The sequence below is a fragment of the Callithrix jacchus genome, chromosome 1, assembly GCF_049354715.1.
Source record: "Callithrix jacchus isolate 240 chromosome 1, calJac240_pri, whole genome shotgun sequence".
In the NCBI taxonomy this organism is placed as follows: domain Eukaryota; kingdom Metazoa; phylum Chordata; class Mammalia; order Primates; family Cebidae; genus Callithrix; species Callithrix jacchus.
The window spans coordinates 152,925,078-152,944,842 of record NC_133502.1 but is presented as its reverse complement, the minus strand read 5'-3'; the positions used below and the strand labels follow the sequence as shown (position 1 = coordinate 152,944,842).

At 35.6% G+C, this 19,765-nt stretch overlaps 1 protein-coding gene across 4 annotated transcripts in view; it reads left to right on the top strand.

The window, feature by feature from the left end:
- LOC100392938 (olfactory receptor 13C7) overlaps positions 1–14,039 on the top strand; it is an 81,306-nt gene extending 67,267 nt beyond the window's left edge. For all 4 annotated transcript variants that reach the window (XM_078373623.1, XM_035253528.2, XM_035253516.3 and 1 more), the window contains one exon: positions 11,575–14,039. In XM_078373623.1, the coding sequence (XP_078229749.1) occupies positions 11,697–12,659 (963 nt within the window). In that variant the 5' untranslated portion in view covers positions 11,575–11,696 and the 3' untranslated portion in view covers positions 12,660–14,039. The remainder of the gene's footprint in view (positions 1–11,574) is intronic.
- Positions 14,040–19,765: the final 5,726 nt, after the last annotated feature.

Sequence of the window (19,765 nt, the reverse complement as noted above, 5' to 3'; positions counted from 1 at the left end):
ACACATTTTTCAAATAAAATAAACAGTCTTGCTATGTCACCCAAGCTGGAATGCAATAGGCAATATTGGCTCACTGCAACCTCCACCTCCGGGACTTAAGTGATTGTTATGCTTCAGCCTCCTGAGTAGCTGGGACTACAGGTGCGCACTATCATGCCCAGTTAATTTTTTGTGTGTTTAGTAGAGATGGGGTTTCACCATGTTGGCCAGCCTGGTCCCAAACTCCTGACATCAAGTGATCTGCCTGCCTTGGCCTCCCAAAGTGTTGGGATTACACATGTGAGCCACCACACCTGGCCTGAAGACTATTGAAGAGAATGCTGTCTCAACCAGGCTTATTGCTAGTTGTGTGTATTCCCTGTTACAACATTGTACAAGACACATCCTTCAAAAGAAAAATGCCTGTTTAAAAAAGTTGAATACACAGCATGAAAAAAGGCAAATCGCAGTTGTCCACAGTGTCAATGTGTTGATTGTGGAGAGTATAAAGACCAGTAACTCTGCTTCTAATGACTTTTCAATAAAGCAGGATATACAAAAAACACACAAATAGATAATAAATCTTCATACTATAAATATTATGAAAGATTGCTAAATTCATGCAATTTAGTTAAAATGATAAGTAGGAGCTTTAAGGCACTTGGATTTTGATGGATTAGACAGATTTTGATTTTAGATAGAGAGAACGGCATGAACAAAGGTACAGAGGCTGCAGTGATTGGTAAGGCTTATTGCAGTAATGGTAACTAAGCTTGCTTAGCTTCAGTGAGTGAAAGGCAATCACGCCTTCATTCATTCAACAAAGAACTATAATGAACATCTATTTTCTGAGGACTCCACTTTAAGACTTTAAATTTTATGCTCCTGGTGAACTACAGAGTTGGGATTTTTATCCATCTCTTCCTGATTTCTAAAATGTGTGCTTTCAACTAAATCTCTCTGAATAAATAGTGTACAATATATAAGACAAATTATAAAAGAGACACAAAAAAGCACATTGAAACACTGTGATAGGAGTTTTTTCTTCCTAGAGGATTTTAGTAAAGGCTTCACAGAAGATATGACATTTGAGTTTAGTAATACTGTGACAGAAAAAAATCCTTGATTTGGGAATATTAATGTTAGCAACTCTTTTCATAATCCATCTCTCAAAAGAGCAGCAATTTCCAGTTGTTGACCTTTATAATCTCCAAAAGAATTAAAAATGTGAGATACAATCAATATAAATCCTAGCTCACTAACATGAACCTCAATACTTAAAGTCTGTTTTTTTCTGTCTTTTAAAACTTACCATCCCCTGAACCCCTGGTCCAAGAAGGATAGATTTTATTTTTCCTGATAAAAGGTATTGATATCAAAATAATACTATAATATGAAATGAAGCAAGAGAGAGGGAGAAAGAAAAAGCAAAGCTGGAAAATAGAGAGAGGCTCCAAAACTGTTGGGGGCTACAATGCCAGTGGATAAAAGAAAAAGGAGTTTTTACAAGTGTTACTGTGGTAATAAATACTTGGATTCCTTCCATGGATTTTAAGGAAGTTAAGTAGAGGTTAAAAATCATTTTGGTTGCTGGACTGGTTTTTTTTTTTAGAGAATGAGCCATGTGAATTTCAGCTTTGTAAGTATGTAATAATAACACAAATAATGTTAATTATGAAAGACATTTATTGAAGTCTTAGGCGATGTACTGGGGTCTGTATTTAGTGGGTTCTCTGTCTAGTTATTTGTTGAAAATGCTCAAATTGTAAGTGCTATAGCATGTTGAATGCTTTAATGGGACACATCTCAGATGAAAAACAGAGAAACCACCCCCAAAGCTCCTCAGAGTTAATAGATATATAGTATTTTAATACTACATATTAATTTTATGTGTTTCAAACATCATGTCTTATGTATACCTTTCACCAATATCATATTGTTTGAAGTTGTATCTTCTTCATTCTCCATGCTAAATATTCCATTATTCTACTTGTGATAAACACTTATATTTTTGTAGTGTTTGCATATGGTATGAATAGTGCTTTTATTAACATTCTTATATGCATCTTTTGGTGTACATTTGTATACAATCACTCTATTGAATATATAGTTCAGGAAAATTCTGAGTTATAAAGTATGTAAATACTTAGCTTTATACACAACTTCAGTTCTATAAAGTATTGTTACCAATTTACACTCCCACCAGCAGTATGTAAGAATTTAACTTGCTTTACATCTTTGGAAACACTTGATATTGTCTCTGTTTTTCATTTTAGCTGTCATGGTGGGAGTGGTAGCATGATATTTTATTTTTTATTTCTGTGATGACTACTGAAGTTGAGCATTTTTCTAGGAGGCCAACTGTATAAATTTTGATAGTTTAAACAGATTTGGTGGTGCCATTAATCAGGAATTGAAAAGGAAGAGAACAATATAACACTTACATTCTGAGTGGTTAAAAATACGCCAGGCACTGGACTCAATGCTAGAATCACAATGATTAACAAGAGAGAGAGAGTGGCTTATTGTTAAGGTGCTTGCCGTTTTGTGGGAACAGATTAAACACGTAATTGCAATCATGTATGATAAGTGCTGTATTAAAGGAGGTATAGAATGTTATCAGAAGCATCCAGGAAGGTTGACTAACCCAGACTAGGTGGTCAAGAATGACATCTTCAGGATACTCTGGGAAAAGGATAATAGCAATAAAACAAGAAAAGAAAGTGCTTCCTACCGTTTGCACATGCTATGCTATTCTTTCTCCCTCAAAAATTCTCCGTTGCTCTTCCTTTTCTAGATGGGGGTAGTGGTGGGAAAAGATGGTATATTCTAAGAGTAGCTTTGTTTTGGTCGATCATAGGATAAAGAACAGTAGGAAGAGGTGAAATTTTGCGAAATAAGAGGCTAAAACGTTATTTAAGATCTAGATCTTAGACAACTATGCAGGTCAGTTTAAGCATCTTGGAAATTAAAAGAACGGGGGTAACATTTCTTTTCATAATGGGAAAGTAACAGGAAGATAATGTAGTATAAGTTAATATTGTGAGCGAAAGACATGTGTTTTACTTACTGCATTTAGATAAGAGGCTACCATAAAATGCCAAGGAGAGACATCTGGAATGAGGCCTATAGATTTGGATTCACCAGTTTATTGATGATGCATTGAAACCATAGAGTGAAGGAGATTGCCCAAGGAGATAATCTGGACTCTTAGGTGGTGGTGGTTTTTTGGAGGAACATTAGTATCAGGTCAAAGTGTTTACGTCTTAGTTGGAAAGCCAAGGTAAGTTTTTGAATTGTTGGTGATGATGAACACCATGTATTAGGAAGATTAATTTGCAAGAGGTAGCAGACTCTATAGAATTAAAAAAGTTCAGATACTGTGAAACCAAATAGATTACCATAATCTCCAAGTTGAAAAGAATCTGGATAGTAGCAGAAAACAAAAAATAAGGAATGGCTTTTAGAATAAAAAGGATCTGGGTTCAGATTCCATCTAAAACTCCAATGCACATGTTGTTTAACATTACCTAGAAGGGTGTAGGTTCGTATATATTTGTTCAATGAATGAATGAAATGATCTTTGCTAATTATAAGAAAAATCTGCTCTAAAAAATACAAACTGTAATTCTAATTTTAGTTCTAAAAATAAACTCAAGTGATAATTATTTCAAAGAATACAACTAAAAAAAAAAAGTAGAAAATATACACAAAAAAAGAACAAACTTTGGATTCAAATAAGCAGTTTTTGACAGTTACAACTAGATTCCCTCATGAGATATGAGCTTCTCATTACTAGAGGTGTGCAAGAAAGATCGATAACAGCCTGTTATGGATGTTTCAGAGGATATTTAAGCATGAGGTGATGAATTAGATGCTTTTCCTTCCATGAGTCTTGACTGTTGCGTTAATTTATCTTTAAACATTATTTGGTAGGTTAGAAACTTCTCTATCTTAGAAGAAAATGGTACTGGCATCCAGTAAATTGTATGCAAAATCTGACAAATAATTGGAGTCAAGATTATTGTGCTTGGAAACAGTATGCTTTGGTTGATAATAGCAAGGCAGTGTGCTTTGATTGAAAATTATGTTCTGAAGGTTTGTCTAAAGAGGTTTTCTTTGATCACCAAACATTTCATTGGATAGGTAAAGATGCTTTTAGCATCTTTTTCATTTTTTTTTTTTGAGACAGAGTCTCTTTCTGTCACCCAGGCTAAAGTGCAATGGTGCGATCTCAGCTCACTGCAACCTCTGCCTCCTGGGTTCAAGCAATTCTCTTGCCTCAGTCCCCCAGAAGCTGGGACTACAGACGCATGTCACCATGCCAGGCTAATTTTTTGTATTTTAGTAGAGACAGGGCTTCACCGTGTTGTCCCGGCTGGTCTTGAACTCCTGAGTTCAGGCAATCTGCCTGCCTTGGCCTCCCAAAGTGCTGGGGATTACAGGCATAAGCCACCACACCCAGCCTCAAGCATTTTTTTCTTAGGACATATCTGTTATTCCTGAAGCAGATAAAAAATACATGTGAAAAGATGCTGGATTCTAGTATTTCTAAATCACTGGCATGATAGCGAGGGCATATAGTTTTTAAAGATCACTGAGCTTTTTTTCTTTTTTTTTTTGCTCTAGTTCTAAGAGTAGAATAAAACTAGAAATCAATAGCAGAAACATAACAAAAATTTGCAAATATATTTTGAAGTAAAAACACACTTCTAAATAATCTTTGGATAAAAGAGAAAATCTAAAGGAAAATGATAAAAAAAATTGAACCAAATGATAAAAATATATTAAGATTTGTGGGACACAGGCTATAGCAGAGAGGGACCTTTTTAGCTCTAAATTCTTACAATAGAGAGAAACATCTCAAATTAGTCATGTAAGCTTCTATTTTAAGAAGCAAATAATGAAGAACAAATGAAACACCAACATGCAGAAGAAAGGAAGTAATAAAGGTAGAAGTGGAAAGCAAAATAATTTGAAAAGAGAAAAACAATAGAGAAAAATTAACCAAATGAAAAGACTGATCTTTGAAAAATTAATAAAAGTCACAAGACTTTAGGATCTGGGTTCAGATTCCATCTAAAACTCCAACGCACATATTGATAAAGAAAAAAACAGAGAAATAAATGATCAGTATCATAAATGAAACATGCTATACTGCTATAGAGCCTACAGACACCAAAAGGGTTGTATTATAAGGGAATACAAAAACAACATACACATTTGATATCTTAGATGAATGAACCAATTTTCTGAAAATCACAAACTACTAATTTGTTTTTCTTTACTTCTTAAAATAGAAGCTTGCATGATTAATTTGAGATGTTTCTCTCTATTCTAATTTAAGAATTCAGAGCTAAAAACTGTAGATCATCTTTGAGATAGACAATTTGAATATCTCTATAAATCTTAAATTGAATTCATATTTGAAAATCTCTCAAAAAATAAATATTCAGGCCCAGGTGGGTTTACTAGAGAATTCTACCAAAATTAAAAAAATTTAACAACAATTCTGTGTAAACTTTTACAGAAAATAGAAGAAGGGGAAACATTTCCCAACTCATTTTATGAGCTAATATTACTCTGCTGAAGAAAATCAAAGCTAGCAAAAAAGATGAAAATTTTATCCTTCATAAATAGGAAGACTAATATCCTTCACAAAGGTAGATGCAAAAACCTCTAACAAAATACTAGCAAACTGACTTCTACAATATTTAAAAAATTATACATAACCTAACGGAGTTTATTCCAGATGCAAGGCAGATTGAATGTTTGAAAAATCAACTGATATAATCCAGGAGGAAATCTTCAGTATCTAGGCTTAGTGAGTACTTCTTAGACGTGGCACCAAAAAGCACAATCCATAAATGAGAAAAATTTACAAACCGAACTTCATCAAGATTAAAAGCTTTCAAAAGACTCTGTTAACAGAATGAAAGGACAATATACAGACTGGATGAAAACATTTTAAAATCATATATCTGACAAAAGATTCATAGCTAGAATATTTTAAAAAAAACTCTCAAAACTCAACAGTAAAAAACCTGCAAATAATCTAATTAGAAAATGGGCAAAAGACATGAAAAGACATTTTACTGAAGAGAAGATATGGATGTCAAGCACATGAAAATATCTTCAACTTACTAGCTGCTAGGAAGATGGAGATTAAGATCACTGTGAGATATCACCATGCATCTATTATTAGCATGGCTAAAGTAAAAAGTAATGACAATGCTCACTGCTGGTGAGAACACAGGGAAAATGTATCTCTCATAAATTGTTGGGAACATAACAGTTGCTCTGGAAAATAGTTCTGAAATTTCTTAAGAATTTAAATATTTACTACCATATGACCCAGCAATGGGCTCCTAGGCATTTATTTCAGAGAAATAAAATTTTATATCCACAAAAAATGCTGAACATGAATGTTCACAGCAGCTTTAATTGTAATAGCCAAAACTTGGAAACACCAAAAATATCCTTCAATAGGCAAATTGTTAAAAAGCCATGATATATTCATGCCATGAGCTATTTAGAAAATAAAATGGATATAAGGGGAATTTTGTGAGTAAAAAAAGACAATCTCAAAATGCCTCTAGTCCATGGAATTCATAGAACATTCTTGAAAAGACAAAATTATAGAAATGAAAAACAGATTAGTGGTTCCAGGGCTTAGGGATTCAGGAGAGAGAAGGAGTAGCACAAGTGAGATATATGTTATGATGATATAGTTCTGTATCTTGTTTGGGGTTGTGGTTACACAAATCTGTACATGTGATAAAATGGTATAAAACTATTCACACATTATACTAATGTCAGTTCTCTGGATCTCATACTGTACTATGGTTATGGAAGAAGTAACCACTGGGAGAAACTAGGTGTAGGATATACAGGATGTCTCAAAACTATTTTGCAACTTCCTCTGAATCTCAAATGAAAAGTTAAAAAAAGTAGATGTGAGGCTATTTATATTTTTATATTTCTTCTTGGGTCATTATTGGTAAGTTAATGCTTTCCTGAAATTACTCCGTTTGTTCTAAATTGTTTAACTGAGTGTCATAAATTGCTTATCTATAGGACAGGTGAATGCCCACAAATTTAAGACCAGCCTGGGCAACATGGCGAAACCACGTCTCCATAAAAAATTAGCTGGGTGTGGTGGTACACGCCTGTAGTCCCCACTAGTTGGGAGGCTGAGGTGGGAGGATCACTTGAATCTGGGAGGTGTAAGTTGCAGTGAGCTGAGACTGAACCATTCCACTCCAGCCACTGTGACAGAGGGAAACCCTGTCTCAAACACAACAAAACAGGCAAACAAAAAACCCAGAAAACAAACCAAAGCAACATTACCCTTGTCTAACTTCAAGGTTTTGAAATGAAATTTTCTAAACATAACATGAAATTAAAATTTTATTCACAATTTAGATAAAAGATAGCCATAGTTTAGTGAAGTAAACTGTTTAAGGGAAAAGAAAAGGCTTGTACCAGGTACTTAATTATTCATATATTATTAGTTTATCTTTAGACAAAATTAAATGGACAGGTATATCAGCTTCCTGAGGGACAAGAAGAAGGAGTCCAAATGCCACATACCTAAGAGTTTGAGAGAAAATTCAAGGAGCCCACATCAGCCACTTAAAGGAAAGGCATGCATTGATGTGTGAGTACAGCATAAGGCAGAGAAATGTGAAAAAAGAATTCAGAGAGAGTTCTGCTTGGAGTATAGACAGACAGGTGGCATTAGCGGAGTTGACCCAAGGTAGTGAGACCCTAGACATTGGCTTGCCATTCTTATAAAAGGCAATAGTATCTGGCAGGGGATTAGTGTAATTCATAAGATTGAAGGCAGAAGCAGACACATAGTTCCTGGAACAAGGGAGGCTTCACTTAATGTTTACTGAATTGAATCAAATCAGAGAGAAGATAAGATGATAGACTAGTCCTTGGAAATGTTGAAGAGCAGTAGTTGATCATGAGGACCTATAAGTTTATCTTAATTATTTCTTCTTACTATTATGGACAGGGATGGAGGGTTGCAGCTATAGGTGATAATTATGCGGTGCCTAGGTATATCTGAGACAACCAATGTTATAATCCTGTATCCACTAGAATGGCTTAGCAAAACACACTGTGCAATTGACAGAATGTTTATGTCCCCCCTCCCATTTATATGTTGAAATCCTAATCCCCAGGTGATGGTATTAGGAAGTGAGGCCTTTGGAAGGGGATTAGGTCATGAGAGTACAGCCCTTATGAATGGGAATGCTGCCCTTATAAAAGACATCCCGGAAGATTCCGCACCCCTTCCTTCACGCGAGGTTCCATTGGAAACAGATGTCTGTGAGGAATAGGCCCTGTGCAGATACTAAATCTGCTGGTGCCTTGAGCTTGAGCTTCTCAGTCTCCAGGACTGTGGGATGCGAGAAACAAATTTCTGTTGTTTATAAACCACTCAGTCTTTGGTATTTTGTTACAGCAGCCCAAACAGACAAAGACTGAATATTCTTTGTTTCTCATTTGAAAGTTATGAAAATAGTACTGTCTGGCAGTATTGTTATGAGTAGTAATGCCCGGAGATCTGGATCTCACACTCTCTCCAATGCCTGCGAGTGGTTGGAACTGATGGTGATGCTGGATGGGGCATTCAGGCTTAGACTGAATTCCATATGAGTCTTGGTCACAGAAAGTTAGAGTTACCATATTAGCAAACAAAAACACATGACACGGTTAACTTCGAAATATTTCTAATTTCCTTGCGTAAGTGTGCTGTGATAAAATAAAAACATTGCATGCATAATGCTTACACAATGTATTTGTTGTTTGTAATAAATTATAAGCATCTGATTGGGTGTGGTGGTGGCTCATGCTCTTAATCCCAGCACTTTGGGGATTAAGGCAGGAGAATTCTAGAGCCCAGGAGTTTGAGATGAGCCTGAGAAACATGATGAAACCCTGTCTCTACAAAAAAATACAAAAATTAACTGGGCATGGTGATACATGTCTGTAGTCCCAGTTACTTGAGAGGAAGAGAAGTGGCAGGAGCACTTGAGCCTGGGAGGCCGAGGCTGCAGTGAGCTGTGGTTGTGCCGCTGCACTCCAGCCTGGGTGACAGCATGAGACCCTGTCTCAGAAAAAAATTAAATAAATAAATTATAAGCATCTATATTACATACCTCATTAGTTATATTTCTCTAATAATTTGGCTTTCCTCGACATTTTTTTTGTTTTGCAGAGTTTGCTTATAAATTGTTTTACAATTACAGTCTATCCTCCATTTGCATTATAGTATAGCTTCTACAGTGTCACTTTCAACCTGTTGAATTCTTTTGTCCATTGAATGTTGATTAGTGAGAAAACCTGCCCAACATCTGCCTTTCAAACCAGTATATTGAATATGCTATTGCATAAAGTTAACAACTCTGAGAATTTTTTATTTCAAATTTGATTTGTGGAAGCATATAGTACCATTTTTTCATGGCATAAATAGTTTACCCATTCTTCAGGATTATGTTACATCTCAGGCTCAGTAAATTTTTAAAAATATTGTCCACCGACAAAAAAAGGGCACTGTTATCTAATTTTATTCCCTTCTTTTTAACATTACACATGGTGGTTCCACTTGTTTCCATGCTGAAAGATTATTTTGTCCTATTTATGTAAAGTAACTGAGTTCGTTAAGGGTTGATATCCATTTCAAAAGATAGTCATGATAAGTGTTATAAATAATTACTTCAAGTCAGAATTTCTTTTCCTGTTAAAAAGTAAAGTAAGGCTTGCTCACTCAAGGAAATTGTTTTGTGGTCGGACTCATGTTGCTCCATGCTAGTGTGGGCATAACTAAAGGGCAGGTTGAATGAGGTTTGGATATTGCATATATATTTGAACAGAGGGTGTGAATGAGCAAAATTAAAATGACCGTGCATATGATTATGGCTGTTTAGAGGGACCAATGAGACCAGTATAAAGCTTATGGATTCTGAGACTTTAGGATTAACGGTCAAAATAAATGTGACTAACAATTCATTTATTAAGAACAAAGCATCGTTTTGAATTAAGTGTCACAGATTACTGCCACATCTCTCCATCAGATTGAGTGAATGCTAATCTCCATGTCTTGGCCATTTTACCTTGGTAGCATTCCTAAACTTGCTCCTCCCAGAGAATGTAAAGCTATAATATGTTACTGCTTTATGAGTTAAACTTTAATTAAATTGTATTAGCAACTTTGTTTTAATTGCTTCTGAGGGACTTCATCCCAAAAGTACTAGAAAGTTTTTAAATTCTGTCCAATCCACGTTGTGAGGTTTAAATTACTTTTGGGATTTGAAGCATCCTCAAAGCAGCAAACACTTTAAGTTGCTTTGATGCTTCATTGGCTGGTCTTTTAAAGAATCCTCTGCGAGTGAAAAGACTGCACAGAGCCCCAGCTTTCATCGTTACTAGAACTAGTTTCTATTTTGACAATGATTGGTTGGCTTTTACAATAGCAATGGCAGCTACTTGATTTTAATGAGAACTGACTGAGAAGCAGTTCTCTTAGTTATCTTCGTGAAATTATTGAGACGGAACTTATGAGGCTAGCAATTTGATTAAAAATGTAGGACTTCTGTTTTTGGCATTTAAATATAGAAAAACTCCATATTACATCAAATGGGGATACAAATAATTATAGCAAATTGCTGTGTTTAAGAACTTTTTGAGTGACCTACCTCTCATTACCATGGGTATTTCTGAATATGCGGTGAGAGGAAGATCAGCAGAACAGCTGTTAGAACAGAAGAAGCTGACTTCTGTGCAGGAAGAAGACAATATGTATTTTCTCATACTTAGAGGTAAAAGAGCAAATCCCTTGTTACTGAAATTCTTTAATTTATACATTTATTTATGGTTTGATTATAGACTAAGAAATGTACACTTGAGTTTTTCTGAGGTCAACTTTTTATTCATTGTGTATGTCAGGCAGAACAATAGGGTGACCTAGAAAGATTTCTTAATTTGTATTGAAAAAGACAAACAAGAATAATTTTATCTCAATTTTTTCCTTTATTATTTTATAAGTAATACTTCTCTAGTCAATATTCTTAGAATATTTCAGGTATTCATATATCCTCTAAGTTAGGAATAACCAAAAGTTCTTTTTACTAAAAAAATATCTTTTCTGTTTATTCTTTTAGCCTGCAGGACTCTTCTGAAATTAAGATTAAATTACCATTGAAGCGGAACTTTCACAGTTATTTTAGTAACTGAAGAACAGCAATTTTGTTAGGTACAATGTAGTGTGAAGAAAGCTATTTCGTTACAGATAATAATATTGGTTAAAATGGTCAGATATCTGTTGGCTAGTAATATTTCATATATTTTCTATTTGTTCTGGATTATTTGGTCAAAATATGGTAATATTGTATTAAAATAATTTTAAATTCATAATGCAAAAGATAGATAATTCTAGCTCAGTTGCATGTGTTCTTAATCTATCTTTTAACAAGAATATTCTTTTTGAGAGCCGAGGACTCCTTCATGAAGTCTGAAAGTCTAACTGATCTTAACTTAGAGGTCCGTAACATATTCTTATTCTATTTGTGTACCCATTTACAGGTCTTTATTACTCATAAGGGAAGCCATTCGAGAACGCAAGTGATTCTTACAGACGTTGGTATAGAAGATCCACCTTCATTCCGGCCACTACAGAATTTCTCTTGGTCAAAGAACATATTAGCATGGGAAAGTCTAATCAGTCTTTTGTGACAGAATTTGTCCTGCTGGGGCTTTCTGGCTACCCAGAGCTAGAGGCCATTTACTTTGTGCTGGTCCTGTGTATGTATTTGGTGATCCTATTGGGAAATGGAGTCATCATCATCGTGAGTGTTTATGACACCCGATTGCACACCCCCATGTACTTTTTCCTCAGTAACTTATCATTCTTGGACATCTGCTATACTAGTTCATCTATCCCACTATTTCTCAGCAGCTTCTTAACTTCAAAGAAAACGATTTCCTTCTCTGGATGCGGAGTGCAAATGTTTCTCTCTTTTGCTATGGGAGCAACAGAGTGTGTCCTTCTAAGTATGATGGCGTTTGACCGCTATGTGGCCATCTGTAGCCCTCTACGATACCCTATCATCATGAACAAATCTGCATATGTGTCCATGGCTGCTGGGTCCTGGATTGCAGGGGGCATCAATTCTGTGTTGCAAACATCACTTGCAATGAGGCTTCCTTTCTGTGGGGATAACGTCATTAATCATTTTACTTGTGAAATCTTGGCTGTCTTAAAATTGGCCTGTGCTAATATCTCCATAAATATTATTAGCATGGTTGTTGCTAACATGATTTTTCTTGTAGGGCCAGTACTTTTTATTTTTGTTTCATATGTTTTTATTCTCTCCACCATTCTGAGAATTCCTTCTGCAGAAGGAAGGCGCAAAGCCTTCTCCACCTGCTCTGCCCACCTAACAGTGGTGATTATATTCTACGGAACCATCCTTTTCATGTATGCAAAGCCCAAGGCTAAAGACTCTTCTGGTGCAGACAAAGAACAAGTCACAGACAAAATCATCTCCCTCTTCTATGGAGTGGTGACACCTATGCTTAATCCTCTCATCTATAGTTTGAGGAACAAAGATGTAAAGGCAGCAGTGAAGAGTATACTGTGTCAAAAATGCTTCTTAGAAAGAATGTGAATGCTTATTTATCTTTAAAATCATTTTACTCTGAATATAGGGCTAGTTTTCTCTTGGAGTTTCCAAAATAAATATGAGGGTTGATGATTCCATGAATTCCTGAAATTTTCATTTTTCTCTTCCTAATACTTAAAAGAAAGAGGGAAATCCAGGACTGAGTTATTTTTCTCTTCATGACAGAGTTAAGGAAAAGAGGGACAGAAACTTATGGATAAAAGGATTCTTATCCAAACCACCTTCCTTCTTAAGGCTAATAGAATTTAGTTCAATCCTTGAATGATAAATTTTATAATCTAAGAGGAAGTAACCTTTTACTAACTTAATATTTTATCCCATATCTACACCATTCTTAGGAAGATCAAGTAGAAAGCATCTTGCTAAAAATCAGAGTGCTATGTGACTTCAACAGTAAATAATTCAGAATGAAGTAGATTTGATCACGTAGAAGTAAATGGGGAATGCTGTAAGGTGTTAGATACCTAGCCTGTGTATATGTAATAGAGAAAGAAGAAATGGAAAAATGAAGCTATTTCCTAGGGATGATTTCCTTTTGGCCGCAAACTGGCAAGCCATCTTTTGTGCCGAGGTGTTTAAGTCAATGTGAGACTGTGCAGACAACCCAGCTGATGGGAAATATGGCCTGCCTTGTGTTTCAATAGATGAACAATGATGTCTTTGAGTGAAAAGCATTACTGTGAAATGATTCAAAAAACATTACTTTACTTCTAAATAACTTGATAGTATAATTCTCTGAGAACACAGTGATAATTGGTTTACTGTTATAAGAAGTTAGGTTTTTGCAATTACATGAATTTTCTATGGAATCTGAGCATTCCATTCATTCACTCAGTCATTTATTACTCATTTACTTATTCAGTCAACCAGTATTTACTGAATACCTATTTTTGTCTCAGGCATTGTGCTAAATATTGGTGATATAAAAACATATAAAACAACCTGGAAGCGACAGTGAAGACATGGTGAGGGAGCACTCTCGTGGAATACAGATTGACACATACATTGGAGATAAAAATATTAAAGAAAACTTATTTATGGCTTTTTCATCTCTCCTACCTTTAAGCTGGACTCTATTGGGTCTTTGTTGGGCTGAGCAGAATAATGGTTGGATTTATAGTAATTAAATAAGCTGACTGTCATATGAAAGGGCTTGAACCATCTCTAGAGAAGAAATAAGACAGTCAGAAAGAATTCAGTGCATACTGGAGATTTTGATGATAGAAGGACAGATATTTACATTGATACAGAATAAAAAGGAAAAATTACCTACATGGAATTTTGGGAAAGCTTTGATGCTGGTTTTATGTGACCCTACCTCAGTGTGTCTTGATAATCTCAATAAAGGTATACAACATTCTGTAAGATATTTGGTTATGTATTCAGTTTCTTTTGCAGTATCATCATGCTGAGACTGGCCACAGGATGAGGGTAACTTAAGTGGGTCACAGCCTTAGGTGGGTCACAATTACAATGCAGTAGGTTAAATGTTTTTGTAGGGGAATATGTATAAATCCCTCAAAGGGGAAGTCCCAGGAAGGGAGAAGCACTTCTACTTGGATAACCCAGGAAAAGCAATTCTCCTACTAACCTTGAAAGTAAGGATTTTCTAGACAGATGAAACAGTGCCAAGATGTAGAATACTACTAAGAATTTGGAATGGTTGGAACTTCGGTTGTGTTGTAGGGGCAGTGACAGAGAAGATTGGAAAGGTAGTTTGGAACCCAATTGTCAAGGCTTCAGATGCTGAAATAAGTCAATACCTCTATAGGTTTGAGGTGATGACCCTCTGTTATCTGGAGTTGCGGAGGCTGAATCAGGCCTACCACATATGTGAGCAAATTCTGAGAAGTCAGATCTGTGATACTCCAAACTTCCTACCTGGACCTACTTTTTTCTATTTTCTATTCCCTGAGGTTCTACATAATATTTTATTGGAAAATGAGTATTCTGCTGTGAGAAAAAGTTTTTGAACTACTGTGGTGAACAATAGAATCTACTAACAGTTATAAGAAAGAAACTGATGTTTTTGGATTGGTGCTTTAGAAAGTCCATTTAGGCACTGGGGATAATAGTTGTAAATCTCTTGCTGATAAATTCTCAGTCAGGCCTGTTTCACATTACTTCATTAGCCCCTAACACTTACTTTGTCTTCTTTCTTATAGGCTTCAGGGTACTGAGTACCTATCCAATTTCTTGGAGTTTCCATTCTATTCTTGACTGTTTATAAATAGACTTGAATTTCTCAAATAACTTTCCTGACCCTTTGGTTTAAATTTTTTACTTTAATTGAGGAAACAGAAGAAACAGAAAGTAACATGAATGGGAACATTACACAGATTTAGGATCCACACATATTCCTGCCATTATTAGAGAAAAAACATGGTATCCTAGACATTGTAAATGTGATATTGAAGCCATCCTAACAAAATTGACAAAACTAAATTGCTAGGTTTAACAAAAGCATAAGCTTTAAGTAGAAACATAGCGAAACATTAACCAGACTGCCCTATGGCCCACTTCTGTACAGCTGATTACTACTTAAAAGTCAAGTAGCTCCTATAGCAAGGTCCTAACTTGTACAGATAACATCTTTAATGTTAAGAAATTTCAAGTTTTCCATTTTGAGATATTTTCCAGATCCTGCATTCCGGTGGGTCCACTGATGCCAGCCAGTGTGAAGACCCTCTCTGAGGAACTAACTCAGCCCCCAAATGCAGTTTTTACATCTTTATTAAAGGTTTGATTCCACACATACTAAGCAATTAGCTCCTCAACCGCCTCCTAGCCAAAATTCCCTGAAAAATTTCAAGCCAAAACTCCTTGGAGAGGTGAATTTAAAGTTCCTTTCCACCTTCTCATTTGGCTACCATACAATCCTTCTATTATTTCTTTGCTGCAACTCCTACTGTTTTGGTGCATTGGTCTGTTACCTACATTACAGGCAAATCTGATTGTCTGAGAACAATATTGTAGAGGCTCTGAATACCATTAAATTCCTTGAATAGTTTTGATGTTTTCGCTTTAGGAGCAATCAGGTTTGACTCAAACTACAAACTTGATCTTTTTGTTAGCAATACATATCTCAGTTGAAGATCTCTATCTACATATCTGTATTTATGTTTTTACAATCAGCCCTCCATATTGATGTATTTCAATAACTTGGATTCAACAAATTTGGATCAAAAATATTCAGGAAAAAGCCAATAAAAAGAACAATATGATATGAATTTAAAAATACAACATAACAGGTGTTTACATTAGCATTTACATAGTAGTAGGTATTATAAGTTAACCTAGAGATGATTCAAAATATATGAGAAAATGAATGTAGGTTCTATGGAAATACTATGCTATTTTATATAGGGGACTTGAATATCTGTGGATTTGGGTATTCATGGAAGTCCTGGAATCTATCCCTTATAGATACCAAGGGATATCTGCATATATAAGTATTGGTATTTAGCTGGAATGTGCCTGTATGGTACAGGGGTCAATCAGAGAACTGGGGCAATTTTTTACACAGAATTTGATGTTTCCTCTGCTGGGACTCTGCTTTCTGGAATTCCTCTCTTACTTTATGGTGACTGTTTTGCCAGAACTCTGCTGGTTTGTCCAGAAAAAGCCATTTTATTATCAGAATTTCCAGCCTATTCTGTGCCTAGTCAGCCTATAGCCATAGAAATGTGAAACTCACACTAAAATGTGACTTCTAAGAGATACTCTTAAAAAATTTTTGCAGAGAGTTTATAGTTGTTATTTCTGAGGTGCTTGAGTCTGATGGGAGCTTATTCAGCCAAAGTGAAAGCAACAGAACTCAGAAATCCTCCCCTTTCCATTTTATAACTAGAGTGTACCTCTCTCTTTCTCTGTGTTGGCTTCCATGCTGATCCTACCTATATTATTTTCTAATACACCTCAAAATCAAAGTAGACTGATATTTTGAATGGAGAATATGTTACAATGAATAATAAATTTGAAATCCCCCTGTGGCCAAAGGTGAGCTTATCATAAGTGTTAAATAGCATGGAATAATTGAACAGATTCGAGTATTTTATTAGCCCATTAAAGGTTAAATGAGGCATTATGTGAAAGCAGATGGTTCATGGGAGGGTCTCTTTATATTTTATTTTCCTCCTTTTTTAAAAAAAATCTGGTCTCCTAGTCTCTTTTCACCCTTAGTTTACCTATAGTCCATTTCTCCCTTAAGCAAGCAAAATGAAAACTGACCTTCAGAGTTCATCTCCTTTAGCAGTCCTCCTTGATCACTTCCAGCTAAAAATGCTCCCTCCTCTCTGTGCCTTATTCAAACCTCCCAGGAATTTATGATTAACTACTTTATTTCCAGAACTCAGAGGACAAATGAGAAAGATAAGGAAGAAGATGAGAAGGCATATTGAAATAATGCATAATATTACCATAAAATGTGTTAGGTAACTAGGTAATTTGCATGTTATCTTTTAAGTTCTTGTTCATTAATTAATGCTAGTGGCAAGTATAACATATGATTGTCTCTCATTGCTTCATTCAGGTACAGATACCAGAATCCTTGTTTAATGTCCTTAATTTCAAGAACCAGAGAGCAAATGAGAAAAGCAATGGATGGGTTAGGCAGTATTGCTTAATTAATAGTATACAATGAGATGTACTAGCTGTCACATAAAAATTGTCTCTTAAAAATTGTGTTCATTAATTAATGCCTATAAATAATGTTAATATACATGTTGCCTTCATTTTTATGTTATTACTGCTCTCATGCATTCAGCACTGTGTATATGCCTGTTAGAGGCTGGGGATTCAATGCTGGATATGACACTTTCTCTGCATTCTGGGATTAGCTCCAGATGGCTCTATAAGGTGGATCAGAAAATTTAGGCTTATATAAAAGTCACACAGGTCATAAATGGCAGCCAGAATTTAAGTCTGTTGTTTGTCTGTATTTTCTATATTAATTTCAGAGTCAGTTTGAGGAATAAAAAGAATTATTTCAGGAGGACAAGAGGAACTGTGAGACATTCTTAAAAATTATTATAAAAAGGTTATTTTGCCTATTAATGATGGTGATATTTCTCTGAAGGAGAATTGCAATTTTGATTCTGAATTTTAGAGACAGATCTTGCTCTGAATTTTAGACGGTTCTTGTTCTGTCTCTCAGGATGGTGTGCAGTGGTGTGATCATAGCTCACTGCGGCCTGGAATTCCTGGACTTAAGCAAATCCCCCTCCAATTCCCACTTTGGCCTTCTGAGTAGCTAGTACCACAGGTACATGCCACTATGCCCAGGCTAATTTTCATTTTTTTAAATGTAAAGATAAGGTCTTTCCATGTTGCCCAGGCTGTTATCCAACTCCTGAGCTCAAGCTTTTCCTGCCTTGGCCTCTCAAAGTGCTGGGTGATTCTGAATTTGGATTTTGAATCAGAGTCTTTTCAAGTGTGCTACAAACTGAATTTCCTCTGTGGCAAAACCAAAAACAAACAAAAAACAACTTTTATTTTCCAAGGTATTTTGACAGTGTTCCAGAAATCACCACTCATATATATATATATATATATACACATATACCTATATATATACATATATATATATATGTTTAATTAATTAAAAATTTACTCTCTTTTTTTTTTTCTTGAGATAGAGTCTTGCCCTATTGTCCAGCCTGGAGTGAAATCTTGGCTCCATGCAACCCCTGCCTCCTGGGTTCAGTCGATTCTCCTGCCTCAGTCTCCCAAGTAGCTGGGATTATAGCGGTGTGCCACTGTGCCCAGCTCATTTTTTGTATCTTTAGTAGAGATGGGGTTTCACTATTTGGCCAGGCTGGTCTCAAACTCCTGACCTCATGATCCGCCTACCTCAGCCTCCTAAAGTGCTGGGATTACAGGCATGAGCCACTACATCTGGCCAAAAATTTACTCTTACAATCTCAGTTTATAGTGCAGAATTGGGAAAGGAATATAAAAAGGGTGATGATATCTTAAAAAACATTGCTATATGTGACTCAGAAGTCATTCCAAGCAGAAATTTTTATGAAAGAAAAATAGTCTGAATAAGGTTGTTTTTCATACAAACAGAATACTGTTTTTGATAGAGACAGAATTGCCAATATTACTCTAAGTAGACTTTTGTTAACTAATGTATTTTCTCTTTAACTGAATATTAGAGATAAATAAATATCGATGAGAATATTTGCTTTACGCAGATCCAATGACCTCTTTAGCATGTTTTACAATTCTTTTACTTACTTTTCTCTTCTATAGGCTTAAAGATTAGTTGCTTTCTGCCTCCCCCAGCCAAAGCATTTGACATTTTTGTTTGGGAATTTAAAAATCTAAATAAATCCTACCCTTTTTTTTTTTTTTTTTTTTTTTTTTTTTTTTTGAGACAGAGTTTCGCTCTTCGTTGCCCGTTGCCCAGGCTGGAGTGCAATGGTACTATCTCCATTCACTGCAACCTCTGCCTCCTGGGTTCAAGTGATTCTCCTGCCTCAGTCTCCCGAGTAGCTCGGATTACAGGCATGTGCCACCATGCCCGGCTAATTTTGTATTTTTAGGAGAGATGGGGTTTCTCCATGTTGGTCAGACTGGTCTCGAACTCCTGACCTCAGGTGATCTGCCCGCCTCGTCCTCTCAAAGTGCTGGGATTACAGGCATGAGCCACCACACCTACTCTTTTTAAAATATTTTTTTGGAATTTGAGGTTTACAACTTGACGTTTTGGGATATAGATATATAGATGGTAAATGGTTACTATAGTGAAGCTGATTAAGATATCTGCCAATTTGTAATTACTATTTTGTTTGACAAGGACAGCTACAATCTCCTTATTTAAACAAAACCCCCCAATACAATGAATTTTGTTAACTTTAGTACTCATAATCTCTAGACTTGTTCATCTTACTTATCTGCTATTTTGTTATGCTTTAATCTACATCTCTCAAGTTCTTCTCCAACTCATCTCTCCCATCTCTGGTTACCAATGTTCCATTCTCTGTCTCTGTGCATATGACCTTTCTTTCAAAAGAAAATTCCACAAACGAGTAAGATCCTGCAACATTTTTTTGTGTCTGGTTTACTGTAATGTCCTTCAAGTCCAT